General features: G+C 44.0%; 2 protein-coding genes and 1 long non-coding RNA gene across 10 annotated transcripts; 2 read left to right on the forward strand and 1 right to left on the reverse strand.

Moving 5' to 3' along the window:
* Positions 1–1,406: 1,406 nt before the first annotated feature.
* Positions 1,407–23,177, reverse strand: LOC120893551 (suppressor of lurcher protein 1). 8 transcript variants are annotated; one of them, XM_040295513.1, is made up of 9 exons: positions 23,035–23,177; positions 21,349–21,994; positions 6,198–6,346; positions 5,971–6,042; positions 3,793–3,958; positions 3,538–3,655; positions 3,108–3,197; positions 2,679–2,953; positions 1,407–1,858 (listed from the first exon to the last, which is right to left on the reverse strand). In XM_040295513.1, the coding sequence occupies exons 2-9, from the start codon at positions 21,578–21,580 to the stop codon at positions 1,746–1,748; spliced, it is 1,215 nt and encodes a 404-aa protein (XP_040151447.1). In that variant the 5' UTR covers positions 21,581–21,994; positions 23,035–23,177; the 3' UTR covers positions 1,407–1,745. The 8 variants fall into 8 exon arrangements, with proteins under 8 accessions (XP_040151447.1, XP_040151443.1, XP_040151446.1 ...); XM_040295509.1 differs by having other exon boundaries at positions 21,349–22,081; XM_040295512.1 differs by having other exon boundaries at positions 21,349–21,989; positions 22,964–23,177.
* On the forward strand, positions 3,952–5,130 carry LOC120893553. The gene is made up of 2 exons (XR_005738138.1): positions 3,952–4,529; positions 4,856–5,130. It is a non-coding gene; the product is annotated as an uncharacterized LOC120893553 (long non-coding RNA).
* LOC120893552 lies at positions 8,092–14,133 on the forward strand. The gene is made up of 4 exons (XM_040295516.1): positions 8,092–8,224; positions 11,733–11,854; positions 11,945–12,126; positions 12,918–14,133. Exons 2-4 carry the CDS (start codon positions 11,764–11,766, stop codon positions 12,921–12,923), a joined length of 279 nt encoding a protein of 92 aa, XP_040151450.1. The 5' UTR covers positions 8,092–8,224; positions 11,733–11,763; the 3' UTR covers positions 12,924–14,133.
* Positions 23,178–23,740: the final 563 nt, after the last annotated feature.

Below are 23,740 nucleotides of genomic sequence, written 5' to 3' on the forward strand. Positions count from 1 at the left end.
GTGGTACACTAGCACGACTCATCATGCCCTTCATGGGTTCAAGCCCCGAGTGAACCGTGTCCCCATACATAAGACTGACTATGCTGCTATCGGTAATCAATAAGACACTGAATGCCAAGCCTAGTGGAAAAGACAGGCCTTGACCTTGACCGACAACGGTTGTTGTGCCAAAGTAGAAGAATAATTGATTTTGTTGCAATGAAATTTTCATTTTATTCATTAGTAGCACAAAAATGTGGTCGGCTAAATATGCCTGTATTGCATGTTGCATGCCTTCGGTACAATGTTGGCACAAAACAGTATCTGTTTAATTTTATTCGAACCTAAGTTCGAGAGGATGGCACTCCTAGGTTCGGAGTTGTCATCATTAGTTAGTACTTACGACAAACCAACGATTCAGAAAGGAGACAGATACCTCTGAAGACTGTGTCTTGTAAACAACTCAGATTACAATTTTTCCTCGTTAACTGAAGAACATCTTTGTCAAAACTTTATACACTTTTAGAGCATCGCTGTTTGTTGTGTGCGGTAGGGAATACGTAACACTGACCTTCCGAAATACTGCTACGACTTAAGTCGATCAGCAAACCTATGCGCAGTTAAAGAGGTGTTGGCGACAGGAAACCGTGGTGTTAGTTGAATTGTTTACCGAACTTCTTCACTTCGCCTCACCGTGAAGGACAAAAACCAGAGCAAAGCACAGTAAAGAGAGCGAAATAAGCTAGTCACGGTAATGCGTGCCGCTATTTTTCTCACCAAAGCCCTTCTCACTGGCATTATTCTTTATTATTATCGTGCGATACAGTCAGCTGGTGGGTCGTTGTTTTGATTCGTTGTTGTTTTCCTGAAGTTTTTGTTTTACCATAGCTGATAAAACCGACGCAGGTACGCATGGCCCTTCCTAAGGCAAGCAACAGGCTTGCTGTGTATGGTATAACGGGCAGTGATAAAAATAAATTAATCTTCGACGTAATAGCGCACCGCTTCGTGGCGTAAAATATTGATAGTATTAATTGGTTATCTAATATATCAGCGGCTGGCGCTTGTAAAGGACAGGTCGATCAGATTGTTTGGCCAGCATATGATTTATTATCACGTTCGTAAAGAGTGGATCTTTTATTGGTCGTTTTGCGTGGAAATTGCATATTAATTTAAGAATAGCTGTGTTGGCCAGAGAGCCATTTTCCATAATAACGTGAATTCTGTTACGGCAAAGGTGTGTTTGGAAGAAAATAATGTTGATTGTATCTTTGGATGTATAAAAATATATTTATCGATTTGGAGCATTTGATTATTGATTGCTGGTTATTAAGTATAATATTTCTTTTATTACCTTTGGTTAAAATTTTGTGCATTTATTTGTTACGATTTGTTTTGAAGGCGAAATGAACATAAATCATGTACGCACTTGCCAGTAATCACATGTTTTATTTGAAATATGTACAATTTTTATGAAAACGGTTTCAGTTCACAAAAATCAAGTTCTTGGTTTAAAAAAAAATTTCCATTGGTTTAAAATCCTTTCGTTTCCACACGTGCGAGCTCTGATTTGCGTGTCTTTCTAGAACTTTTAGGGACAGCTTTTCTGGGGCAGGTTCCTCTGGACGATGTATTGCATCTCATCGTGAGCCCTTCTTGCGTAAACTGATAACGGAAGCAATTTCAGTGCACGACCATTAAATCCGTCGTTCCTTCCGTGTGGGATGTTCTTTTTTCGCGGACGCTGTGCTGTTCCAACGTTGTCATCAGTCTAAACAGAATTTTATGAGCACAATACCAATGATGCTAATGATGCCGATTTCGTTCGTGATGGCGAGTGAGGAAGGGACCGTAATCAGTGCCATCAGTGACAGTGAGCCTAGGCAGTGTAGGTGAAAGAGACAAAATAAAACGAATCAGGTTATGTGGCTCACGTATTTGTTTCCGGCATGGACCGGGGAAGCAATGGGAGAAAGAATAAATATGTTTATTTGCTTGAAATTTGAATGCGTGAGCTCCTACTTGTCATAGCCTGGCAGTGTAATACAATGTACGTGTATAGATGAACAGTAGAAAAGAAATGCTAGCCGCAAATAAGCTCTTGCCACGAGCAAAATGATTGTGTTTTAAAAGATAAATTTGAAATATAATGTTTTTTTGGCAGTATTAATATTTGATGATGTTGTTTTAATTTTTTCTACAGAAGTTTTCTTACAGAAAAATTTGTTACATAAATTTTGGTATCAATCAACAGTTTTTATTTAAATAATTAAAAACAGTATTCGAGTTATGGACAACGATACATTTAAATCCATTTGCCTTTATACGCCTAAAGGTATGCAATCTATTATGGTTATTTCAATACGTATCACAAAGTCGCCTAAAGGTATGCAAAAGGCTCAACTCCTCTGGCCACAGTAACAGACAACTGTAGGCTACGGGCAAACAACGAACAGAATTGTTTTTTTTCAAATACAAGAAAAGGATGTGTGAATGATTTTTACAAGAAAATCCAAAAAGAATTATACATGTAGGGAGGCCAAAAAAACATCATAAATTTAATAACGTACAAGACAGCTGTTCTAAGGAAATTCTAAATTATGTGTGTAGTTTTGTTTCAGCAGACGCACTGGTATTGGGTATAAGAAGTTCGCTCGATGCAAAGGGAAAGCATGATAATCTAAGTGAGATGTACACACCATGCAGCCGGCTGGCGGCACTGGTCGTGGTGATCTTGCCCATCGACGCTACCTCGGTCCGCTCCGTCGTCTCCACCGGCACCGTTTCGAAGGTGTAGAGCGCCCGAAAGCCGGTCCCATCCAGACGATCGTTCGATACCATCGTAATGCGAAAGAAACGACCGTCCGAGCGTACCACTAGCTCGCGCCAGCTACCACAGTACATCGCGTACTTGCGATCGCGCGTGACAAAATTAGAAAACTCCACGTAATCGCTGGCTGTGTCCTCGTCGCAGCTGAAAGAGAAAGCGTATTGCAGGGAACGGAATCAGGTTGTTGAACGACTCATCTTCGCCCGCTCTTTTTCCTTTCGTTTGCGGCGGTCATGGGGTGTGTGTGTGTGTGTGTGTGTGTGTGTGTTGACAATGAACTGTTGCAAACAAAACTTACGGTCGTATTCCTTCGATGTCGAAGTACGTGAAGCGCACGTGGACGAAATCGTTGGGCCCACCGTGAAATAGATAGTTACAGATGATGTTTCTGTTCACAGGAAAACCGACAAAGCGATTAGAAAAAACGAGATGGTTAGCCGTTGAATTAAAGCTCTTGCTGTTCATATACTTATACTATTTTAACTACGCAATAGCCTGTTAGCTCGTTCCGTACCCGAATAAGGTTAAACCAAAAATGGACCATGACGAGCATAATGAAGGAATTCGGCAAAGATGACAGCTGCCATTAACTCTGCCAGTACGCAGCACGCATGAATGACAGCGTATTTGCTGCGCTAGCTCGTATACTAGCGATCGTTTTGCCCAAAAATAGACGGTCCCTGCAAATCTGTATGGTACAAAGACCATAAACAACGCGCAGCACTAACCTTGGATAGGCTCCGGGAAAGTTGGGTGACTGGATCCATCCCTGGCTGGTGACGTTCCGGAAGTAGTGAAAGGTGCATTCGGACTGATTCGGTTGAAAGCCATTTGGAATGCCAAAATCTGTAGCCATCCTCGTCCCCAAAACCGTGACGGCCGCGTTGGATCGAGATATGCGGCGTGAAACAAATGGGTATGGATATTGAATTTTAGGTAAATCATTAATCATGCGGTCCCTGTGCGGTGGCGTAACTACGCACTTGTGAGAAAGAAAAAGTCCCCCGTAAATCCCTTGTTTTCCGTGTTGTTGTAACTACTGCGCAGCTCCAACAGTAGCCTCGACCCGTCGGACAGTATCGGCTTGGGGAGCGTGTCACCGCAAAGCGTCTCCACGAGCTCCTCGCGACCGTTAACGATGTAGTAAACCTGCAAAATAGATTGACATCGATTTATAAGGCGGGGAGAGAGGAACGTATACGTTTGGCAAGTACGGTGAGGTGAAGCTTGTTTGGGACGCAAAATTGATCCAATTTGTTACTGGGGCATATATTTGGCGTCGCTCGAAAGGAGTCCCGAATGGGCAGTTTTCTGTAAAAAATGGTTTTTGTAATTGGCCAATATCGATGCAATGCGAAAGTTTAATTAAAAATCCTATATGAATCCATTGCCATGACGCTTGAGCAGGAAAGGGTCAAGCGTAATGGTGATGAATTTTTTTTTGATGTTGTTTTTAATAATAATACTTGATCAACCCTTTATGAGATTTCCCATGGTTGGCACAAAAAATCCGAATGGAGAGCGATGCTTTAAGTAGGTAGGAAAATAAGATAAAAAATGATCGTATCGTATGTACAACATATATTAATAATCGAGTCGACTTGTTTTCTTTGAGCTATTCTTTCCAGGGGCGGAATAAGCACTACGCAAATTAAGCGTCCGCGTGGTACCCCGAGGACAAGAGGGGTCCCGTAAAAAGGAACCAACCCACCGCTGACAAGTAAATTTGCCTCTCAATCCTTCTCTAGTTTAGAATTACTTATACAACTTCTCCTTTGACCCTTCAGAAAGACCTACATTCGTGTGACCGCTTAGGGCCATCACCCTTGTTAATCCACCACTGATTGTAGTGGGAATGCTAATTACAGTATCTTTAAAGATAATTATTAACATTCTATTAAATAAGGTTATTGTAAAAAAATCTAATCAATTTCATGGGTAGACTGTTTCAGAAGAAGACATATACCATTTTCCAAAAATCATAATAAGTTTAGTAAACTCAAAGTGAATAGTAAGTACTTATAGTAACGAATCAATCAATTCTAGGTTTTCAAACAATTGAGTCATCTGTTATTCCATAAATTATGCACGAGTCGAACAACTCGTACGGCTTTACAACGTGCCCCTCATCGGTTCAAGCCTAAAATGTACCGACTCTCCCATCCCGTAGCAAGGACTAACTGACTATCTGGCTGCACGGTACTAATAAGTCTCGAAAGCCTGTATAGGACGGGATGACCACGTAGGTCGTTACGCCAAATAGAAGAAAGTTCGGCATGATATAGTATACGTTAAATAAAATTTATTTTCCTCTTTTTAAATAACATTCTTCACTTACAAAGAACCTGAACATTATTATCTTGTGAACTATTTATTTGTTTTGAAATATTTTATGAAAAATCCGAACGCTTTCCGTGCATTCGGAACACCTCTAGCAGTCTTTTATTTAGGTAAATGCTTCAGTTATTCTGTGTAACGTTTCCATTTTTTCATTACATTAACATCACCAGCAAACAACAGTTTAAATGAACAAAATATGCTCTCAACAACCATTGCAGTGTCAATTGCTGTAGTTTTTTTTTCAAAGAAAGTGGGAACAAGAACATATAGCATCCCTTAAGTAAGCATTCCCATCAACATCAAGGTGCAGGAAACAGGTAGTACTACCGAAAAACCTACACAAAACTTCCAAAGCTACTGGCGGGGGCAATGAATTATACAGTAAACTTTTCCCAGCATCACGCTGCGTTGCAAGCGTGCCGTAAATAATGAAGGTTAAAATCACTCGTTTGCTTACCCCATACGCACGCCTACAGACGCGGCAGTCGGACCGTTTATCTTCAACCACCACGAGCACGACACGATTTGGAACCAAGGTGTATTGCACACCGACGGTGCGGAGGAAGTTTATCATCAAAACCCACAAAACCGATCCTGTCCTTTCCTTGTCCCCGGGCTAGAACCGTCGTCCCAAAACACCGGCCTTACACATTCCCTTGCTGCTGGGCTGATGTGTCACGCCTTTTTAAATTAAATGAAATTGACTGAACCCACCGCCCAGCAACCCGGGAAACCGATTGGAGGGTGTGTTCGAGACAGTGTTCGTTCGAATGTGGGAAGCGCAATCCGGACGGAAGGATGTGTAAGTGAAAATTAATTACCATTAGGATATCCGTGTCACCGCATTCGGTCGGCCCGAGCGTCGACGGAAGACGAAACTCCGAAAAGATGATCTGTGGAAAGAAATTGCGATTCGGGGTAAGGGATTAGATAGGCAATAAAGGAGAGAAAAAACGGACTCAACCAGCCAACTTCACCGAAGACAATGGCGCGATGGAGTCGAGCAGTGGTTGAGAAAGGATTGTCGCAAGGCTGTGTTGCGGCTTACCTGAACACGTTCCGCTCCATCGCCGACAAACTCGTACAGCTGGCACAGGCTCGATGGAAACAGGCCGGAATGTTTCGAATGGGACGGTGCGATGCTACCGTTTCGGATGCGGCTCGAGCTAAACACCACCCGATTACAGCCTCCAGTCCCTGGTGGAGAGAAACCACGGCAGCAGATTAGAATTCAAGCATATAATGGACACAATCCTAGTGCGTTAGTGTCAGATTTTGCCTTCCGATGAGAAACGGCCAGCCGGTTTGTGTGGAGAACCATTGTGCTGCCGTTCCGAGGCACGAGCTTGTGTGAAAATTGATTTGCTTAGAAGATATGAAGCATCGGGCACCAGGCGCCTCCATGGCTGTAACACGAGGCCGTTTTAGAAGTAGAAGAACGCCGTCGCAAACGATGCCGGAGTGGATATGTTGCTTTTAATTCGGTTAGCGAGGCCGCTCTAAATTGTTTGCCTGAAGGATTTCATCAATGGCAGTGGCTAGAGTTTCGGGGGCCGTACCAAAAGAAGGGCGCGTTGTGCGCTCTACAAGGTAACCTATTTTGTGTTACCGACGATAATCGTCGGATTAAAATTGAACCCAACGATAAAGAGAATGTAGAACGTGCTCACAATGTTTCGGAATAGAATCAACCGAACCGAACCGAATCCAACCACATTGCCAACCGATCATGTAACCCCAGCAGGGAAGGGAAAGGAAACAGGGTGCTAAAAATATAGGAGATCGTATTTATTTTTTGGCATTTTTACACCACCTCTCCCACCCGACATCGTCGACACCCGCCATATCCTGCTACGTTTTGCACTGAGTCGAGCGACTAATCGAGCGTGTTGTTATCGTCGTTAGCAAAGAGCGAGATAAGCAAGATCGGTGATGGGGTGGGAATAGGGAACCGTGAAGCAGCATTCGCGGGAGAGATGCTGATGACGGATGACAAAGAAATAAACAAAAGCCCTATTTTTAGCGGTCATGAACATCAAACCGCAGATAATAGTATGATCGTGTCTAGCGTATGTATGTTGTTGGACATTTTGGTTTTCCCTTTTGTTGTAACACGTTTGGTGATCGTCTGTTTGCGTCACGATCCATACCATTCGTCCGTGAACCATAAATAGAAAACCATTCACCCAACACGGTGGAAGGATATGAAGCATCGATCCATGTGTCATATTGTGTTGATTTGCAGACCCTTTATTTGGCATTAGTTGTGCAAGGTAAATGAAACCGTTTCACGGCAGTTGCATCAAGGGCAAGTCTAATTGGATTGCTGTAGCGGTGCTTTGAACTTCACATTGGATCATGGTCAATCGAACGGTCCAAACAAGCCCAAGTAGCCGGCGGCAACGAAAAGGGAAAGAAGCAGTCTCGCTTTCCTAGAGGATCGTTGTTTGCCATCGATCGATCGAGTGCCACGTGCGATATTTTTAAATGTGCATTCGATCCCCTTCCCTTTGTGGAGCGGGGTTTTCACATTCCATTTGGGGGTTAGCTACCGCCTCCTCCCTCCGATCACGGCCCAATCACCGCCAATGGATGTTGCGTCCTGTCCGTTCGATTCGACGATGACGTTCGCGACCGAACCGCCACTGCGCCATCAGCCACGAAACACACGACGTAGCATAAACGCAACCAGCAGCAATAGCAACATCGCCAAAAAGTAAGACTCGGTTCGGGTTCGGTTCTTTCTTCTCTTGGGGCTGGCGCGCTCGCCTCGCTCGGAACCGAGTGATCATTGTTTCGGTTTGCGCATTTGTCGCATTAGAGCGTTAGAGTGGGAGCGAGATCGCTTCACCACCGGGGCACAAAGAGTGTTGCCCTGTGCGATGCAGGATAGAGAAAGAAAGAAGTGTTGCCGGTTGCACCCAGTGCCCTGGTTTCCCCTTGAGCATCGGGGACACTCTGGTCTACTAGCTGCGCTGGTTATTAAACCCTCACCAGTATCAGTCCTATCAGTCTTGAGTTATCTCGCACCACGAACAGTTGGCTATCCCGCAGCAGCTGCCTACTGAGTATTCTGTAAGCTTGCTAATTCTGTTTTGCACTTCTGCACTGATCATCGTGATACGTTTGCCGCTTGCATTCGCTTGCATTGGCGTTTCCACAACGCCACAGGAGAGCAGAACTGGCTGGGAGAGCGTACCAAAAGGAAATTAATATTGATTTTGTGTGAAAGTGATTGAAGGATTGTGATAACGGGGTAATCTACTTTGATACCGAGTGCGATGCGGCACAGGTAGTGTTGAATATTTTTGACAGTGATATGGTGCTCCGGGGGGCTGAAAAAATTCCTCCCCAAAACGGATGGAGTTGAAAGGGACAATGGCACACATTGGGAGGCTCTCGAACTGGAGCGTCATTTTAGTGACTGTGTTGTGATCTCGTTTTAACGCCGTAACATGGGGAGACATTGGTGCTTAATCCGATTCTGTTGGCCGTTGGTTGAATGACTGACAGGGATTGTGTTTTGACATTTAAAGTAGAGACGGAACGCAAAAGCACGCATGCAGAAGCTACAAAAATGTATTTTATTTTGCAAGTGTGATTATTTTTAATCGGTGTATCCAGCGCTCCATGGCACACGTTTCGTTCGCCATAGGGCTTGTGGTGATTAAAGCTTCCAGAACGGCTCGTTGCATGCTGGTTGAGCAGGGCATGGATTTCATTTGTGGAGTGCAGAATATTTCCACCTTTCGTTTAGTGTCTACCGTGGCAAGATGGGCTGCCAATGGGGGAAGTAAGGCATAATTATGGTTGATTTATTAGCACTGCTTTGCTCATTATGGCGAGCAATAAACTGAAAATGAGAAAATGCACACAAAAAACGAAGCCACAGCGAAAACGCAAACAATTAAGCTAATCGCTTATCGATACGTCCCGAGTGGCGGGAGATAATGTGAACTCGTAGTCATAGGCCACTGGGCGCCCTCACCAGAGCTGGTGCGGGCAGACGCAAACTCGAGCCATTCGGGAGGTGCTAAAAATAATTACCCACTTCGCAACAGGGAGTGCGTTCGAGTGGCAATGTTTGCAACCCGCTCTTGCGTAAAAAGCTGCCCCTATTTGCCCCATTCTCTCGCCTGCCTTCCACCCGGAGAAGCCTTTTGCTTGCTTGCGCATCGCTCGCCGCCGGGACAAATATTGTTCTCTTTGCTCGCGCAAGCCGCGCAAACTGCGAGCAAGATCATCCGCGCTCGATCTTGACTTACCGCTTCCCAGCTTTTGCGTGAGCCGGCTCTTGAGCACAGCATCTGCTGCCGACAGTCGGTGGTACGATTTATGAGAACAGCTCTAAGCCGGGCCGCGGAAAAACCACTTGTTCCGCGTCTCGCACGGTCGCAACTGTTTATTTTTCCCCTCTGCGCACTGCGGTGCGGGAATAATGTGTCTTGCTCAGCATCTTTTTTGCTGGCCACTCGCAGAGTGACACTCTGCGACGTGTGGCGCTCGGAACAAGTGGACGAGGTCCTGTGGACACACATTTAAATCGTGGGGGTAGAGCATAAAAATAATTCCTTCGCATCTTTTTCGACCCGCGATGAGCGTAGAACTTCGATTCGGCTGTCCCACGATGGGTGGTGGGGATGGAAGGTGTGGCAAGGTGTAGGGGGGAGGTACTGCAAGCCGCTGCGTTTGCGATTCCTCTTCCCGGCAGCGCGAACTACTCTGGGTTGGGTGAAAAATATGTTTATTTTTGCTCGCTACTCGTTATTTCCCCATCATGCACAAACGCTGTTGTGAGTGTGTGAGAAAAGGTAGGAAAAGCTAGGGTGGTAAATACACACAGACGCTACCACACACCTTCACCACCATTAGCCACACCAGTTTCCTTTCGAATTGTTGTGAACCGTTTACGTGATTTTGCCAATCTTTTGGCGAACCAGCTGGCGTGCGTCTGCGTCCTTCGCCAGTAGGCCAGCGGACCGTCGGAAAGGCAAGCACCAGAAAAATGCTTATTCGAAAATGTAATAACGGTCCTTGCTCAATTTGCACGCCATTCTGGTGGCTCTATCGCACGGTGACATCGCAGTCAAACTGAAACTGCACCGGGAGCACATTTTCCGTGCTTTTCGTTTTGCTGTAGCTTTTTTATTGGTTTTTCTTATCACACGAAACGATGGAAAGGAAGTTCGTCGCGCCGAAGCAAGGAAAGGAAGGGAAGTGAAATGGGATCTTCTGCAAGTGATTCATCAGACGATAGTAAAAACTGGCTCTCGGCGCTTACCGAGCGCTACGACTCGGTCAACCGGCGGACGGGTAGCATATTTTTAAAAATAGTTTCCCTTTCATCAAACTACACCCCATGCCCTCGTACCACACACGGTACGACAATAATTGGCCCACCAGACCTTCTGGCCTTTCGGGCGGGTCCACTTGGGGCCAAATTGTGCAATGCGAAAAATGTTTTCTGCAAGCCGTGCATCCCGCAGCCCGCGCTGCAGTTTGATGCAACGAATGCGTTTCTCTTCCTTGCGACTCGAGGAGCCGCCACGGGCGTTTGCGATGCGTGCACCAAAAGGTCCGCGACACCGATACATTCTTCAACTGTGTGGGGAGGGTAAGGTGAATGCTTTGCCCGCTCTGTGGCAACATTCCTCGAACGTCGGACCGTCGTACGAGCAGGGCAGGGGATCAATTACTCCCCAAAGGGTCTCGGTACTGAACGAGAAGCTAGAAAAAAGAGCAGAAAGGTAGAGGAGCAGCAACACTGTCGGTATTGTGGGTGAAATATTTCACCCAAACAGAAAATAAAAGCGCCAATTTATGGAAGTACCATTGGTGTTTGGTTGTAAATATTGCCGGAGCGGAAGATACGGTTCCAACCGAGCATATGTTCATGTATCATCCTTTTTTTGTGGGGGCCTCTCTGCGCTCTTTCCCAGCATTCCACCGTGTTTGGGATTGTAAAAAGTTTTGCTCCAGCATGCCTTTGCCATTTTTCCGTTAGCTGTTTCAAATGGACAGCAACGCAAATGGGCCATGGTTCAACTGGATTGCACCCTCTCTAGTGTGTGGCGCATAATTATCACATTTTCCTTTTCGTAGAGTGTTGTAACGGAGCGAAGTTACAAAACATTCACCGACCATTTGGACGTAAATGGGGAGGCATTAAAAAGCTACAATTACAATCTCGCTACCGATGCCCAAGAGATGCCGGTACGATTCTCTGGCCAGTGTTTGAGCTTTATAATTTATTTCCCAGAATTTACATCGGATGTTTTCCCCCCTTGCTTTCGAGCCGGTCGGATCTGTTTCGCCGGAAAGTGGGTAAATGGTTGAACGTATTTCTGTGGAACGTTTACCCAATCCGGTATGCTTTCCGTTTAAACGCACGGTTGGCACATAGATCATACATAAATTGTAAAATTATGGTCGGTGTTATGAACCAATTAGGACAACTCAGCCGCCCAAATGGTGTGGAAACAATGGGCAAATGAATCAAATGCTGTTTTTGGCAACGCTCGTTTTACTACAGCTACAACTACAACGCTTACTTATCGCTCGGAATTTCAATTAAAACTTTCAGACCAACCTAAAAAAAACCAAATCAACCGAAGATGTTCAAGTCGCACCTGGAAATGATCGGAAGCTACGAGCCCATCAGCAAGAAGGCTCGCTTCTTCAACACCTACCTTAAGTCGCTCAAGGGTAAGTAGCGGAGTTGTCAGCTCCCTCGCTGATCTGTCCTTTGAGCACCGTTTACTAACTGTCGGTGCCCGCGCATTGCTCTAAACACAGGCTCCCAGGACATCATGGCCAAGGAGAAGCGCAGCTACAGCTCGTCCTTTGAATCGCAGAGCATCTACAGTGACTCGAAATTCGCCTGCGAAAGAGTCAAGTCGCCCGGCTACCACTACAACCCGGTCAGCAAGGACACCTATGGCGTTACGCCGAGAAAGATCAATGCACGCGACTTCACCGTAAGTATCGGTGGCGGGGGGTGGCCTACTTGGGCAGCTCGTTATCATTTTGGGGGTCACATTCATTAGCGCTACAGCGAATCCGTGCGGGAAGGTGTCCATCACACAAAAATAGCCGGGATCTTGGCGGCTTTCGCTCGCGCAGTAAGCTAGAACTAGGGAGTTATCGTGCGGGATCGTCTGAAACCACCGCTACACACACGCTCGCGAAGGAATGCGTTCAAGGTGATAAAAATAAGTTCAACACATTTGAGTGGGATTTTATTTTTATCAGAAATACATGCACACACACTGAATCAGTTCTGACTGCTTGAGGTACTGTGCCCGAAGAATGTGAGGTGTCGGCAAAGGTTTGCAATACATCTTTTAAAATTGGTGCTCGATGACGAACGTACACAGGGGAAGAGGAAAAGAGGGCGAGCTCAGTCGACTTGTCATTCAAAATTGTGAAAAATGATCTTTGCCAGAGTTTCATTGGCAGAGCAAGATCAAGTTCTAGCACCACTGAGAGTTTGTTTTCTCGCTGGGTGGGTGATAGTTGGGAGTGTTTAAGGGAAGATTATGTTCAATCGAAAGTTGTTGCTGGGTGATACGATCGCGTGGGAGCTATTACTCATGTATATACACACATTGTTAGACTTTTAGCCGCTGTCATGTTCATTCTGCAAACTTTCCCACAATAATAGCATCAATTAATTTTCCGTTTTTCCTCTCTCGTTTTCGTTCTGTCTTTTCTGTTTCGATCTACATCTACGGCTTGACCTTGGTATCCGTTACGCGGGATGGAGCAGCGCTAAACATCGTGTAGCAATAATATCTTTTTGTCTTAATGTGTCCCTAAGTTCTTGAACACCACAGAAGAAGAGAAAAAACAACACCTAACCTACACATACACACACACATACACATCTACCACTATAATGATATAGATTTTAGCCTTCGAAATGACAGAGAAAAGACAACTCATAAGGCAGTAACACTACAGACATGCAACACCGGTACAGACACCGCCAAAAGGAAAAAGGAAAACGCGAAATCGCTAGATGATAATTAGTGAGCATGCAGGGTTTTGTAGGCAGCTCCTCTTGAGTCAACACAGCAGGCGGGCCAGCTCCTATTTCCTGCCGCGCCGGACATGACGCAAAACGTGACCCAGGCCCGTCAAAGTGCAGGCCACGGAAGGTAGAGCGTGATGGTCCACATAGACGAACACAACCACTTCGGCGATAACGGTCAGTGCTGTGACGGGGGTGCGATTCTATTTATGTTTCTCGAGAAAGTTGCAGAATTACGACGGGAGAGAAAACAAAGAAACGGCTCACATACATACACACATACATGCACACAAACTCTAACGCACTTGGACGGACGAACGGCAAACACACACTTCTTACGAACGCGATCAACTCAAGTGTATATTGCAAGAACATTGGTTTAGAGATGAAATTTCGACGATGACAACTGCACGGACTAACTATTTGCTTGCGAAACAACAGCAACGCCAATGATAACCAGCCGAGAGCGACGGTTTCCTCTCGATCGAACACCACCGTCGATCCCGATCGATCATCAGAACATGCGATGCACCGAAACTCCACCGACAGCGACGAGCTTCGGGGCAATTTTCCGAGCCACTGAAAATGGATGCGCACCGTACGATCATGTGTAGAGTGTGGACGAGGCCGGCAGGAGATCAACCCGAAAACGTGGCCAGCTACAGAGATAACTGACAGAGACAGACACCAGTGCCGACGAACCAGAGCGGAGCGCTACTATCACCGAAACTGATTGATTCATTCGACCAGCGGACGGATGCTGGGTAATGTTTGCGCGAGACCACCCCACCCCGCTAGGCAACACCCCACAACAAGACACTATATTTTTCTTTTCATTTACCATTATGTGTAAAATATTTTTCTTTTATTCGTAAAGTCAAGGCTGTATAAGTTATGAGAGCGAAATGAATGAAACAAACCAAAAAAAAAGTAATAAAATTCTCGAAACGAACCATTGCTTGTCCTTTGATTGCACGATGCTTTGGAGTGGAAAATGATCACGCTACTGTATCACGTTCTACATATGCTCGTTAAGGTGTCATTTAGTGCGAACCTTGGGTGCGATGATGAGCTTGTTCTTCGTGTTAGAGAATCATTAACACAATTTTTCTCCCGCCAAAACACTAAAACCTGGGTATCATTAATGAAATGCCGCTTCTTAAGAAATAGGCTAAGTGTCACTACAACGGAAGCATTTCCGTTGCCCTTTCTATCGTTCCGTGTTCGCCCTTTCCCATCACAACTGCTGCAAGCAGGCAAAAAGTCTACTTTTCGCTGTTTACGTGTCCTTCATGTGTCATACGCTGGGTGAAGAGAGCAATTATTTTCCAGTACGTTTTAACGATGCTTGATGTTTGCCGGCAAGCAAACAGCTCCTGGATGCGTTTCAATCACGGTGACCGAACCTGGCGTACAGAGACTGTGCGAAGGTTAGAACAAGAAAAAAACATGGGAAAAAGTATTCGATCGTTGTAGACCAAGCAAACCGGATTCCATCTACACGTTTGCATCCACAGCATGGGACCGACCAATCGAAATGTCTTGAAGTAATCACTTTTACAAAGCATATTGCATATACTCGTACCCATACTTCACTCAACGGCAAAACTTTAAAGCTAAGCCTGTTGCTGGTGTGTAGTACAGCGGGACGAAAAGCACTTTCCAGCATCAAATATTCATAATGTCAATGTTTGCCAGCGAGCCAGAAATGAAGGTGGAAAGAAACTTCGGGCGAGTTGATACTCATGATGGCTGTATGATTTTTTTTTTTTGCTTCTACTGCTACTTTCAGTTGATCGATTGCACGTCGAAACGTTTGCATGATGGTATTAAAGTGCTTTTTTCTATAATCTCTATACCTGTGAATAGCACGTTTATAAAGGGAAAAACTAGACTATGGTTTTAAAATTGGTCAAACAGTCGTTTGCTAATGGACGTCAGTTTTAATTTCAAATTTTGCGTTTCGATTTTACTTTTTGTGTCTTTAAATTATGCTGGAAAGTTCAAACAAGATTGGGTAAAGCAAACTAGAATCTTACCCAATTCCATTTAACCCATTCATTACATATACAACATAGAAGACCTGAGTCTAGTAGATCTTTCAACTGTTGTATGAAGTATATCTTTCAAGGAAAAAAAGAAAATATAATTTCATGTGTAAGATTCTGTATGTAGACGTACAGTGATTCTTGACTGTCAAGAAAGAAAAATATTCGCATTGTGCTTGTTTAATTATTCCATATTGCTGTCAAAGTATGATTTCATACTCAAAACATCTAACTTTATAATCCACTCACCCAAACAACTTGAGTAGTATGATTCTTGTGATTGCTCCAGCTTTTCCAATAACGATGACAGTGTCGCGATAGTTTTCACTTTTCTTTTCATAGTATTATTATTGATTTTAGTCAAGGAAATGAGGAGGAGAATCCGAGTTAAAGTATTTAATTAATGACCTGAATAACCAAATACGAATAAACAAATGTGCTGTGCAAATTTTATGAGTACAGGTGACCCTCGAGATACGATCCCCTAGAGTTACGACGATTCGCATATACGACCATTTTGATTTTGACAGTTAAAAGCAGCCATTCATTAGAAATGTGTATTTTGTTTTTTAGTCGTATCTCTACGATCATCTGTATGTCAATTATAAGAACAAGTTTTTACTTCATTCTAAACAGAATATTTATTTTACTTATCTTAACCTCAACTTGATTTATTGTGCATTTTAACCCCTATTGTTACGTTTACTTCATTATCTCCTGTAGTTGTCACACTACGATTCCAGTTTATTTAAATTCTTGTTTTGTGAATTTCAGCACGGAAAAAATAATTGAAACAAATAAAGCTGATTTACACGGAAAGAAATTAAAAACCACCGTACCTCCACAATGCTTGGCAACATTTGCACCGGCGGCGAAAGTGGCACAAACCTCCGTAACAATGCCATCAGCACGTGACTCATAATCTCAATGTTCATTTGTTTGCCGATCCATTGGGGTCACCTGAACCGATTAACCATTTTACACTCTCCAACTTCACTCTGTCACCGATTATCAGCGGAACCGGTGGAACACGACCTTTCCACCGGGACCGAGCAATCGAGGTGTACGAATGCGGTCGAGCATCGTAAACGATTACGGCAATAAGGCGTCTCCCGACAGGATATTGTTCTGTTGGCGCGGTGGCTCCTGAGCGCTGGGAAATTGCTAAGGCGTGCAAAAGCTTTCCCCGTTTCCCGGCAAATGGCGCACAGGAAGCGGAAATTTGATAGCGCCCGCAGTGGGCGTGGTGGGTGATGAACGGAGTGGCGCTTGCAGAATTGTGTATGCGCCTCAGATGGGAAGGTTTTATTGAATTGCACTACTAACAGCATTACTATTGCCGGTAATAGGGTTCCTTCTCCCGGTGGAGGGCAAGTTCATTCGATCGTGGCGCTGATAATGGCAGCCAGACGGGAAATGAGTGCAGCCACGAGTTGCTGGAAGTGTATGTAATTTATTGATGAAATATCAAACGCTGCGTGAAAGCTGGCAAACATAATAATAGAAGCGACAGTTTTCATTTTAATGAGAGTGGTGTCGGCATGGCAAATCAACAAAGAAATAAAAAAATCGTGTGTCATGTGGTATTTTTATTACAGGATCCTAGGAACTATTAGTTGGGTCTCGGTGTAATAATGTTGAAAAAATAACTTTATCCGGTATTAAATTACCGTTACGTTCGCAAAGTTTGCGGCTTGCGAGCGACATGTGCTCTAGTTGCAGCATAGTATCGGAGAGAGCAGCTTCACGGTAACTAAAATTACAGAACCATGTCATGTTCTTTAAAATTTCGTGGAAGTACTTTGTTCAAAGAAGTTTCATTATGCCTGCCAACGTCAGCAAGTTGCAGCGGGAAGGTACAATCTTAAGAATGAGAACTCATGAAAATGTATGGAAAGCAAATAATCCACAAACTGTTAAACCTACTTTAACTTGAACTCAATATTTGATACTTTAATGTCAACATAGCCCGGCAAAGCGAGAATACATCCTTAACATTCGTTCGTGATTGATGGACATCGAAAGCAGAAGCAAAACTATCCGATCGTAAGGGGCAGCTAATGAAACCGTAATTACTTTCCATTTTTGTGGCTCGCCCAGAACACGCTCTTCCGGTTCAGTTTTCTCGAGGGAATCTATGTTTCATGTCTCATGCGAACCTGCCGGCTAACGAAACCACCCAGCCGAACGTTCACGTCCATCCCAACGGACATTGCCGGCGTGCAGAGCGAGGCCTAATCGAAGTTGGTGACAAACGATTGGATTGGTTTTTTGTGTATGTGTGTATGTGTGCCAGTTCTGAAGATGCTGTACACTCTGCTGGACTGACCAGCTGATACGCACTGCTCCATCTGTGCGACCCATCAGTGCGTTCACGAAAGAACACCAAGAGCACCACCAACAGCTACAGGGCAGGTCATTTCGATAAGTGATGCCAAAATGAGGGAAACGAAGCACCGACTCGTGCTTCGTGATGTCCTGTTTGTGTAAATCGATTATTTTCCAATAGCTTGCCTTGAGTGTGTGTGTGTGTGTGTGTGTGTGTGTGTGTGTGTGTGTGTGTGTGTGTGTGTGTGTGTGTGTGTGTGTGTGTGTGTGTGTGTGTGTGTGTGTTTTTGTTCGAAGCGTTTACCCAAGTGGTTGGACCCAGCAGCAATCATTTGCTCGTTGGACTGACCATTGATGGGATGTTTGGGTGGGATGAGGATGTTCATGATTAGATTCTATCGCCGAATATCAATTCGGTATCATTTGGAATGCTATCCGTCCGACATCTATTGGCTCTTTCCGTCGAAAATCAAAGCAAAAATACGATCAGTGTATGGAATTGAGCTCTCAGTTTTAATAAAGTGATCAACCCGATAAGCTACCGTGAGCCTACCACAGCGTGAGGGTAATTATTGTCCTACAAAGCGTAATATACAACGTTCGATAACAAAATAACCGCAAAGAGGAGGAGACCTTGAAGTGGATTAGAAATACACTAAGATTGTTTGATGTATCGTTTAGCGTGGTGCTGTTGCGTCACTGCTATCATCTTCGAATGGCTAAGACAAAGAGCTTCGAATCAATAGCAGTACGAATGTGCATTCCACATTCGCCAACCGGAGAGGATGGAGAACTTGTGCAAAAGCGTACTCGTAAGAAAACACTTCCGCAGTGCCAATTAATCTAGTTTGATAGTGAAAATTATGCAGTATTATCAATGCATTACTTGCGGCTTGCTTTGTGATGGCTACGTAAAGGTAATCTGCCATTGGCTATTGCCATTTAGCTGTGAGTAGCTTTGATTTGTGGCCTCCTTTGTTCGCAACGTCTTTGTACTAATACTCGAGCAAATTAACAAAATGGTTTATTGGCCCCAATTGTTCAACACATAAACATCAACTCTCATCAGGCGAATAATAGAAGCGACACTTTAATTCAAGCACATGCGTAAGGCATCGTTTAATGCAATACAACCCAAAAACATTCGTTTTATTCCAAAGGCCCACAGCGCCATCCCGCCATGTAATGATGTAATCTTTTGTGACACCTGTTAGAAAAGACAAGTGTAATGAACTTTCGTCGGAGGAAAACTTTACAACGATGACCGCCCGGATGCGGAAACGACGAAAGTTTTCTCCCGCCTTTAGCTACCGGAAAGGTGGTGAAGCGCTGTCTGAACGAACTTTCCCAACAGTCCCCCAGTTTCCTGTGTGCAGCTCCCGCTCTCTACCATTTAACATTCCCATCCCTGAAGCAGGGTGTTTGCACGAGTTCTGTGTATGGTACGGGTGCGTACGTATGAAGCGTGTGTTAAAAGTCAACAAATTATAACATTCACTGTCAAGTAGCGCGAGACAAAAGGGTATACGTGGCTGCGGTTCGAGAGGTTGGCAAACAGAGTTTGTTGGGAGGGATTGTAAAATCGGTCTCGGTGGAAGATAATTAAGTGTGATAAAATAAATGGAATGCTAGCGGCGGGTATACATTTCATTCGTTGCCTTTCTTCTGAGTGAATACATTGCTACAGTGAAGCTGTGTGGGGATTTTGTCACCACAGACTTCTTTTTTGTGCAACGAAGCGGATGGATGAATGCGGATTCATATTAAAAGGCGGAAAACGGTAGAGCATGCTATAAGAGGATGAAGGCATAGATATTGAGATCCTGTTTTACATATTCCCAAAAACAAAACGAAGTACTATTCACTGGAATCAATCAATAGTGCAGCATGGTTCAAAGAAATGCAATTTGTGGGTTTAAAAACCAGCAGTGTAATTTCGGACTATGTAGTACAAGCAATAATTAGATACACCTTCCTTCAGAAATGGCATTATTAATGTGTAGAGCTAGCATTTAATACACTAAATTGCAAGCAAAATCAGGTTTTCGAACGATCCGTGGAATTTTACTGAATTTTGATAACTACACATGAAACTATAACAGTTATATAGATTCGAGGTATTTTCATAACTCTGAGATAAATATAGGGGCCCTTTCCGTTTTAAGTTCGTAAGCTGAAATTTCAGCCTGTTAGCTGTTTGCATTGTATAGCAGTTTTCGAGCAGCTATCTAAGTGGGTATAATATACAGGTGGGCTTACCCCAAGGTGTATGAATTTAGAAGGCTGATTTTTATCGCTTATGCTTCTGAATGAAGATTGTAACAGTGTTTAGTGTATTCGTCAAGTCTCTAGAAAGCTTGTTTGAACAAAAATTTTCACCCATCCTGTCAAAAGTGTTATTCCAATTTGGTTATAAAACATGCTATGAGACCACCTGAACTACATACACTTTGGTTCTGGATTCCATCACCAGCTCTCTTTAATGCACCTTGAGATAAATGTAAACACCACCTTGTTTTGTCATTTTTCGAGCAGGTACTCGAATCTAATTCTAGCTTTGAAGCTAGAATAATCTAGACTGAAAATTGCAGGCTAGTTTTGTGTGTGGTTTTGTATGGAGTGTTTACATGATTTCAGCCTCCAACTGTCAAACTACATACAAAAAACTGACTAGAATCGAGAAAGGTCCCATAATTATAAACAAGTTAATGATTGGAGTAATTTTAGTGCGGGAACGTTGAAACGTTTTAGTAAAATTTTCTCTTTTACATGAATTTGATTAGTATTTTCTGATAAAAAATACTGATAAGAATCATTAGCTTTAACAACAATAACATACAAAAGCGACTTCCTCATTTCAGGTTTTTATGTCTCTGATTATGATTGTCACTCTTTTTTAGAATATTTTATTTCTCATCTGATCAAATCAAACTTATTGGTTGCGCTCGTATTCTTCCATTCTTAATCGCAATTCATATGATACTATGAAGCAGAGCAGTGATAAACAATCCCCTTTCCTTTACTTCGTGATGAAATCGTGAATAAGTCTCGTGATCCTGTATAGGCTGTCATGAGTGCTCCAGACATTGAGATTTTGATGCAATTTGTGTAAGATATTTTCTACCATCTACCATGCATTAAAACTGTTAACTAAAAACAATACACTGCAAATAGGTGATGATGATTTACCCACCCCTTCTTCTTATTGGCGTAACGACGTATGCGGTTCTTGCTACGGTGAGGCAGTCCATCCACGACGGATGTTGTTAAGTCGTACGAGTTGATGACTTTACCAAGGGATCGCCCGCCGGAAGCACCATAATTGGCTAAATAAAATGTTTCATTTCTAAACCATCTAAGCTTTAATATCACTGTTAATAACTGTACCACACTAAACTTTGAAAATCTTTGGCGACTAAAGCAAAAATCCTTCTAAAGCATTGAACAAAGCAGTAGTGTCTGGTAGCATCGAAGTTCTTGAAAGACATTAAAATGTAGCACAAGGCTTTCGAGCAAAAGTTTTTACCGCCCTCCCTACCCTACCCCTCCTCCTTCCTTCATAGCTCTCTGATAAGTATTCGCATGTTGCGAAGGCATTCGAGCAAGCAATAAAATATGGAAGTGCGAATAAACTGCCATTTTCTTAACCGAACACCGTTAGTGTCTCGCGAGATCTCCCCCTTGTGAGGGTAGAAAGCCCCCACAGTGTCCCCACAGTGTGAGCACCAAGCTAAAGCAGACTAATCCCTATCGCGGTCGTAAAAGCCAGGAAACTGCGCATACGGGCTTACCTTTTAAGTGTGACCTTTCGCGCCCGCTGCCCGTGATCGTCGCACCAGCCGTGATCGGGCCGGTATAGTCGCTGGAAGATTTCCCCACCAACCCTCCAATCGCACCGATATTGTTCGGGAGAGCATTTCCTCCCTCACTGTCGCTGGTCGAGGTTGTGTGTTGTAGTGGCAGCAGTAGAATCAAGTGTAGCATGAAATTCGTCACCTTTACTAATTGATGAGTGTGTTCCATTATCAGTGCCGGGCGCCGGGTGTCACAACCAGCCAAAGTGTTTGTCGGAACGCTTGATTAGACGGAGCACGGGAATGTCGTAGAGCGAGTTTCAAAGGAAAGAGTCAAGAGCGAAAGCCCTCCATTGGCTCCTGGGTTGGATAGCTTTATTCCTTGTGCCACTACTAATCAAGTCAGCTGTGGGGTTTGTCACTTGTTTAATGTTTAAGCGTCTGTGCTGTGCTGCCGCTTGTTCACTTTTGGTTTACACTACGAAACGTTTCCTTACGAATCCACGCACCAAGCGGTTGGGTTGGATAATTCCATTCACTTTCATATATTGCTTTCATCCTGTACGGAGTGCGGTTCTTTCAACTTTATATCCTGCTTGATTGTGGTTGGCAATGCTTGTTCGTGCAGCGGTAAGCATCTTATCTAGCGAAAAGGGTTTGTAATGCAATGGAAGATTGCTAATATTGATTCATAATTGCATCTGCGTAGAGGAAGAAAATGAGATTGTTCCTATCAAAAGAACAAAAGAGTGTAGCGTTTGGCATTTTGACAATAGAGTGCTAATAAACAATCACATTGATAACCTTTGAATATTAGATTTTATCCCTTTCCAATTCAATTTGGTTTATGAAATGTACATGCTGTGCTTCAAAAATTACATAAAAAATAACATCAAGGGCAAATTGACAATTACAACAGTAAAATGAATTTTGGCGATGCAATTCACTAACACCGGTTCGAACCGTTCAGTATTAATATATAATGCACTCGTCGGCTAATTGGATGTTGGCTTTGATGTTATGATTATGGTGTATGTTTTTTTAACGCGGTTCCACGCGGTGTTCAAGCCCACTCATACTTCTGTACATCGATGTGGTATTAGGAAAAACCTTTTACACTATGCTTGTTGGTATGGTTGTATGGTTTTGTTTGTGTATTTCCCCATCTTTGTTTGCACGGCTTCTTTGCCGTAGGGAAGCGTACCTCGGTAACATAATCCATTAATTATATTATGCTGTATGCTAATTAAACACATCCGTCACCACATCGATAGCGGCCATGATACCGATCCGCTAATATGCTTTTGAATATTCACTTCATTCAATTTTCACTTTTGCATGGTAAAAACGCCCACGGTATACTTTCAATGCGAACGGTTTATTACAAACTCCAAGCAGGTTGACTGCACTGCCATTTGGGTTAGTATCACGCGAGATTTAATTAGCATATTACACGAAAACTTTAGCCACGATGACGGCAGAGATATCACACACAATTGCTCGCAGGTCATAATTGGCTCCTCCGATTGACCGATTGATCCAATTTGCATCTCATAAACAAGCTACGAACGACGCAGGAAAGTGGATCCCACCAGGACATCCCCAACTTTACCCCATTCGCTTTTGCCTCGCCTCGTCGAACACAAAAACGTGCATCTTTCTAGCAATGTTGATTGTTCTAACCGTTCACCGGAAGCTTCCACACCAAGCGACCTGCCTCCAAAGCTATACCACATCCGGTGGCGTGCCACGTTTCACGCTGTCGTTGAACCTCGTACTGCGATAAACACCGCGGGCCAAAAATGGTACACTGTGACCGTTCGGTGTTGCTGGGTGGAAGTAAACTAACAAGGCAGCAAAGTGCCAGCATCCAGCATGCACGGCACGCGCTCCAGCTGTGAGACTTCGGAGTGAAAACTTCGGCCCTGGTTCGGGTGGAGTTCGGTTTCCCTCACACACGACCACAGGGGAGAAGAACAAACAGATTTGGTTCGGCTTGTGGCAGGATTCGGGAGCGGTGAGGCTGTTCCAACCTGCCCAAAAGCTCCAAACTCCCATTTCAGCGCCCCGACCTGTAATGCTGGCAGTGTGGATGCTGCGACTGCCGGCAGCGTTCGCGCCCGCCTGGGTAGAGTTTTAATCTGTACCGTTTTGCACTCATGGCATGGTTGTGGAATCTGGGGTGCAATTTTTCAAATTACTTGTGCGGCCACGATCTGTGCAGGGATGGTGGTACCGTTTGCTTGCGTTTATGCGAGGAGAATTGTCTAATGCGGCTTAGAGGCTCACGCGTGACTCTATCGAATGGAACAATCAGCCTGCTGGAGCCGTGTGCAAGCGCGGAATCTGTTTATTCCTGAAGGAGATACTGACACGATCTCGATGGAAG

This window comes from Anopheles arabiensis, chromosome 2, assembly GCF_016920715.1.
Source record: "Anopheles arabiensis isolate DONGOLA chromosome 2, AaraD3, whole genome shotgun sequence".
Taxonomy (NCBI): Eukaryota; Metazoa; Arthropoda; class Insecta; order Diptera; family Culicidae; genus Anopheles; species Anopheles arabiensis.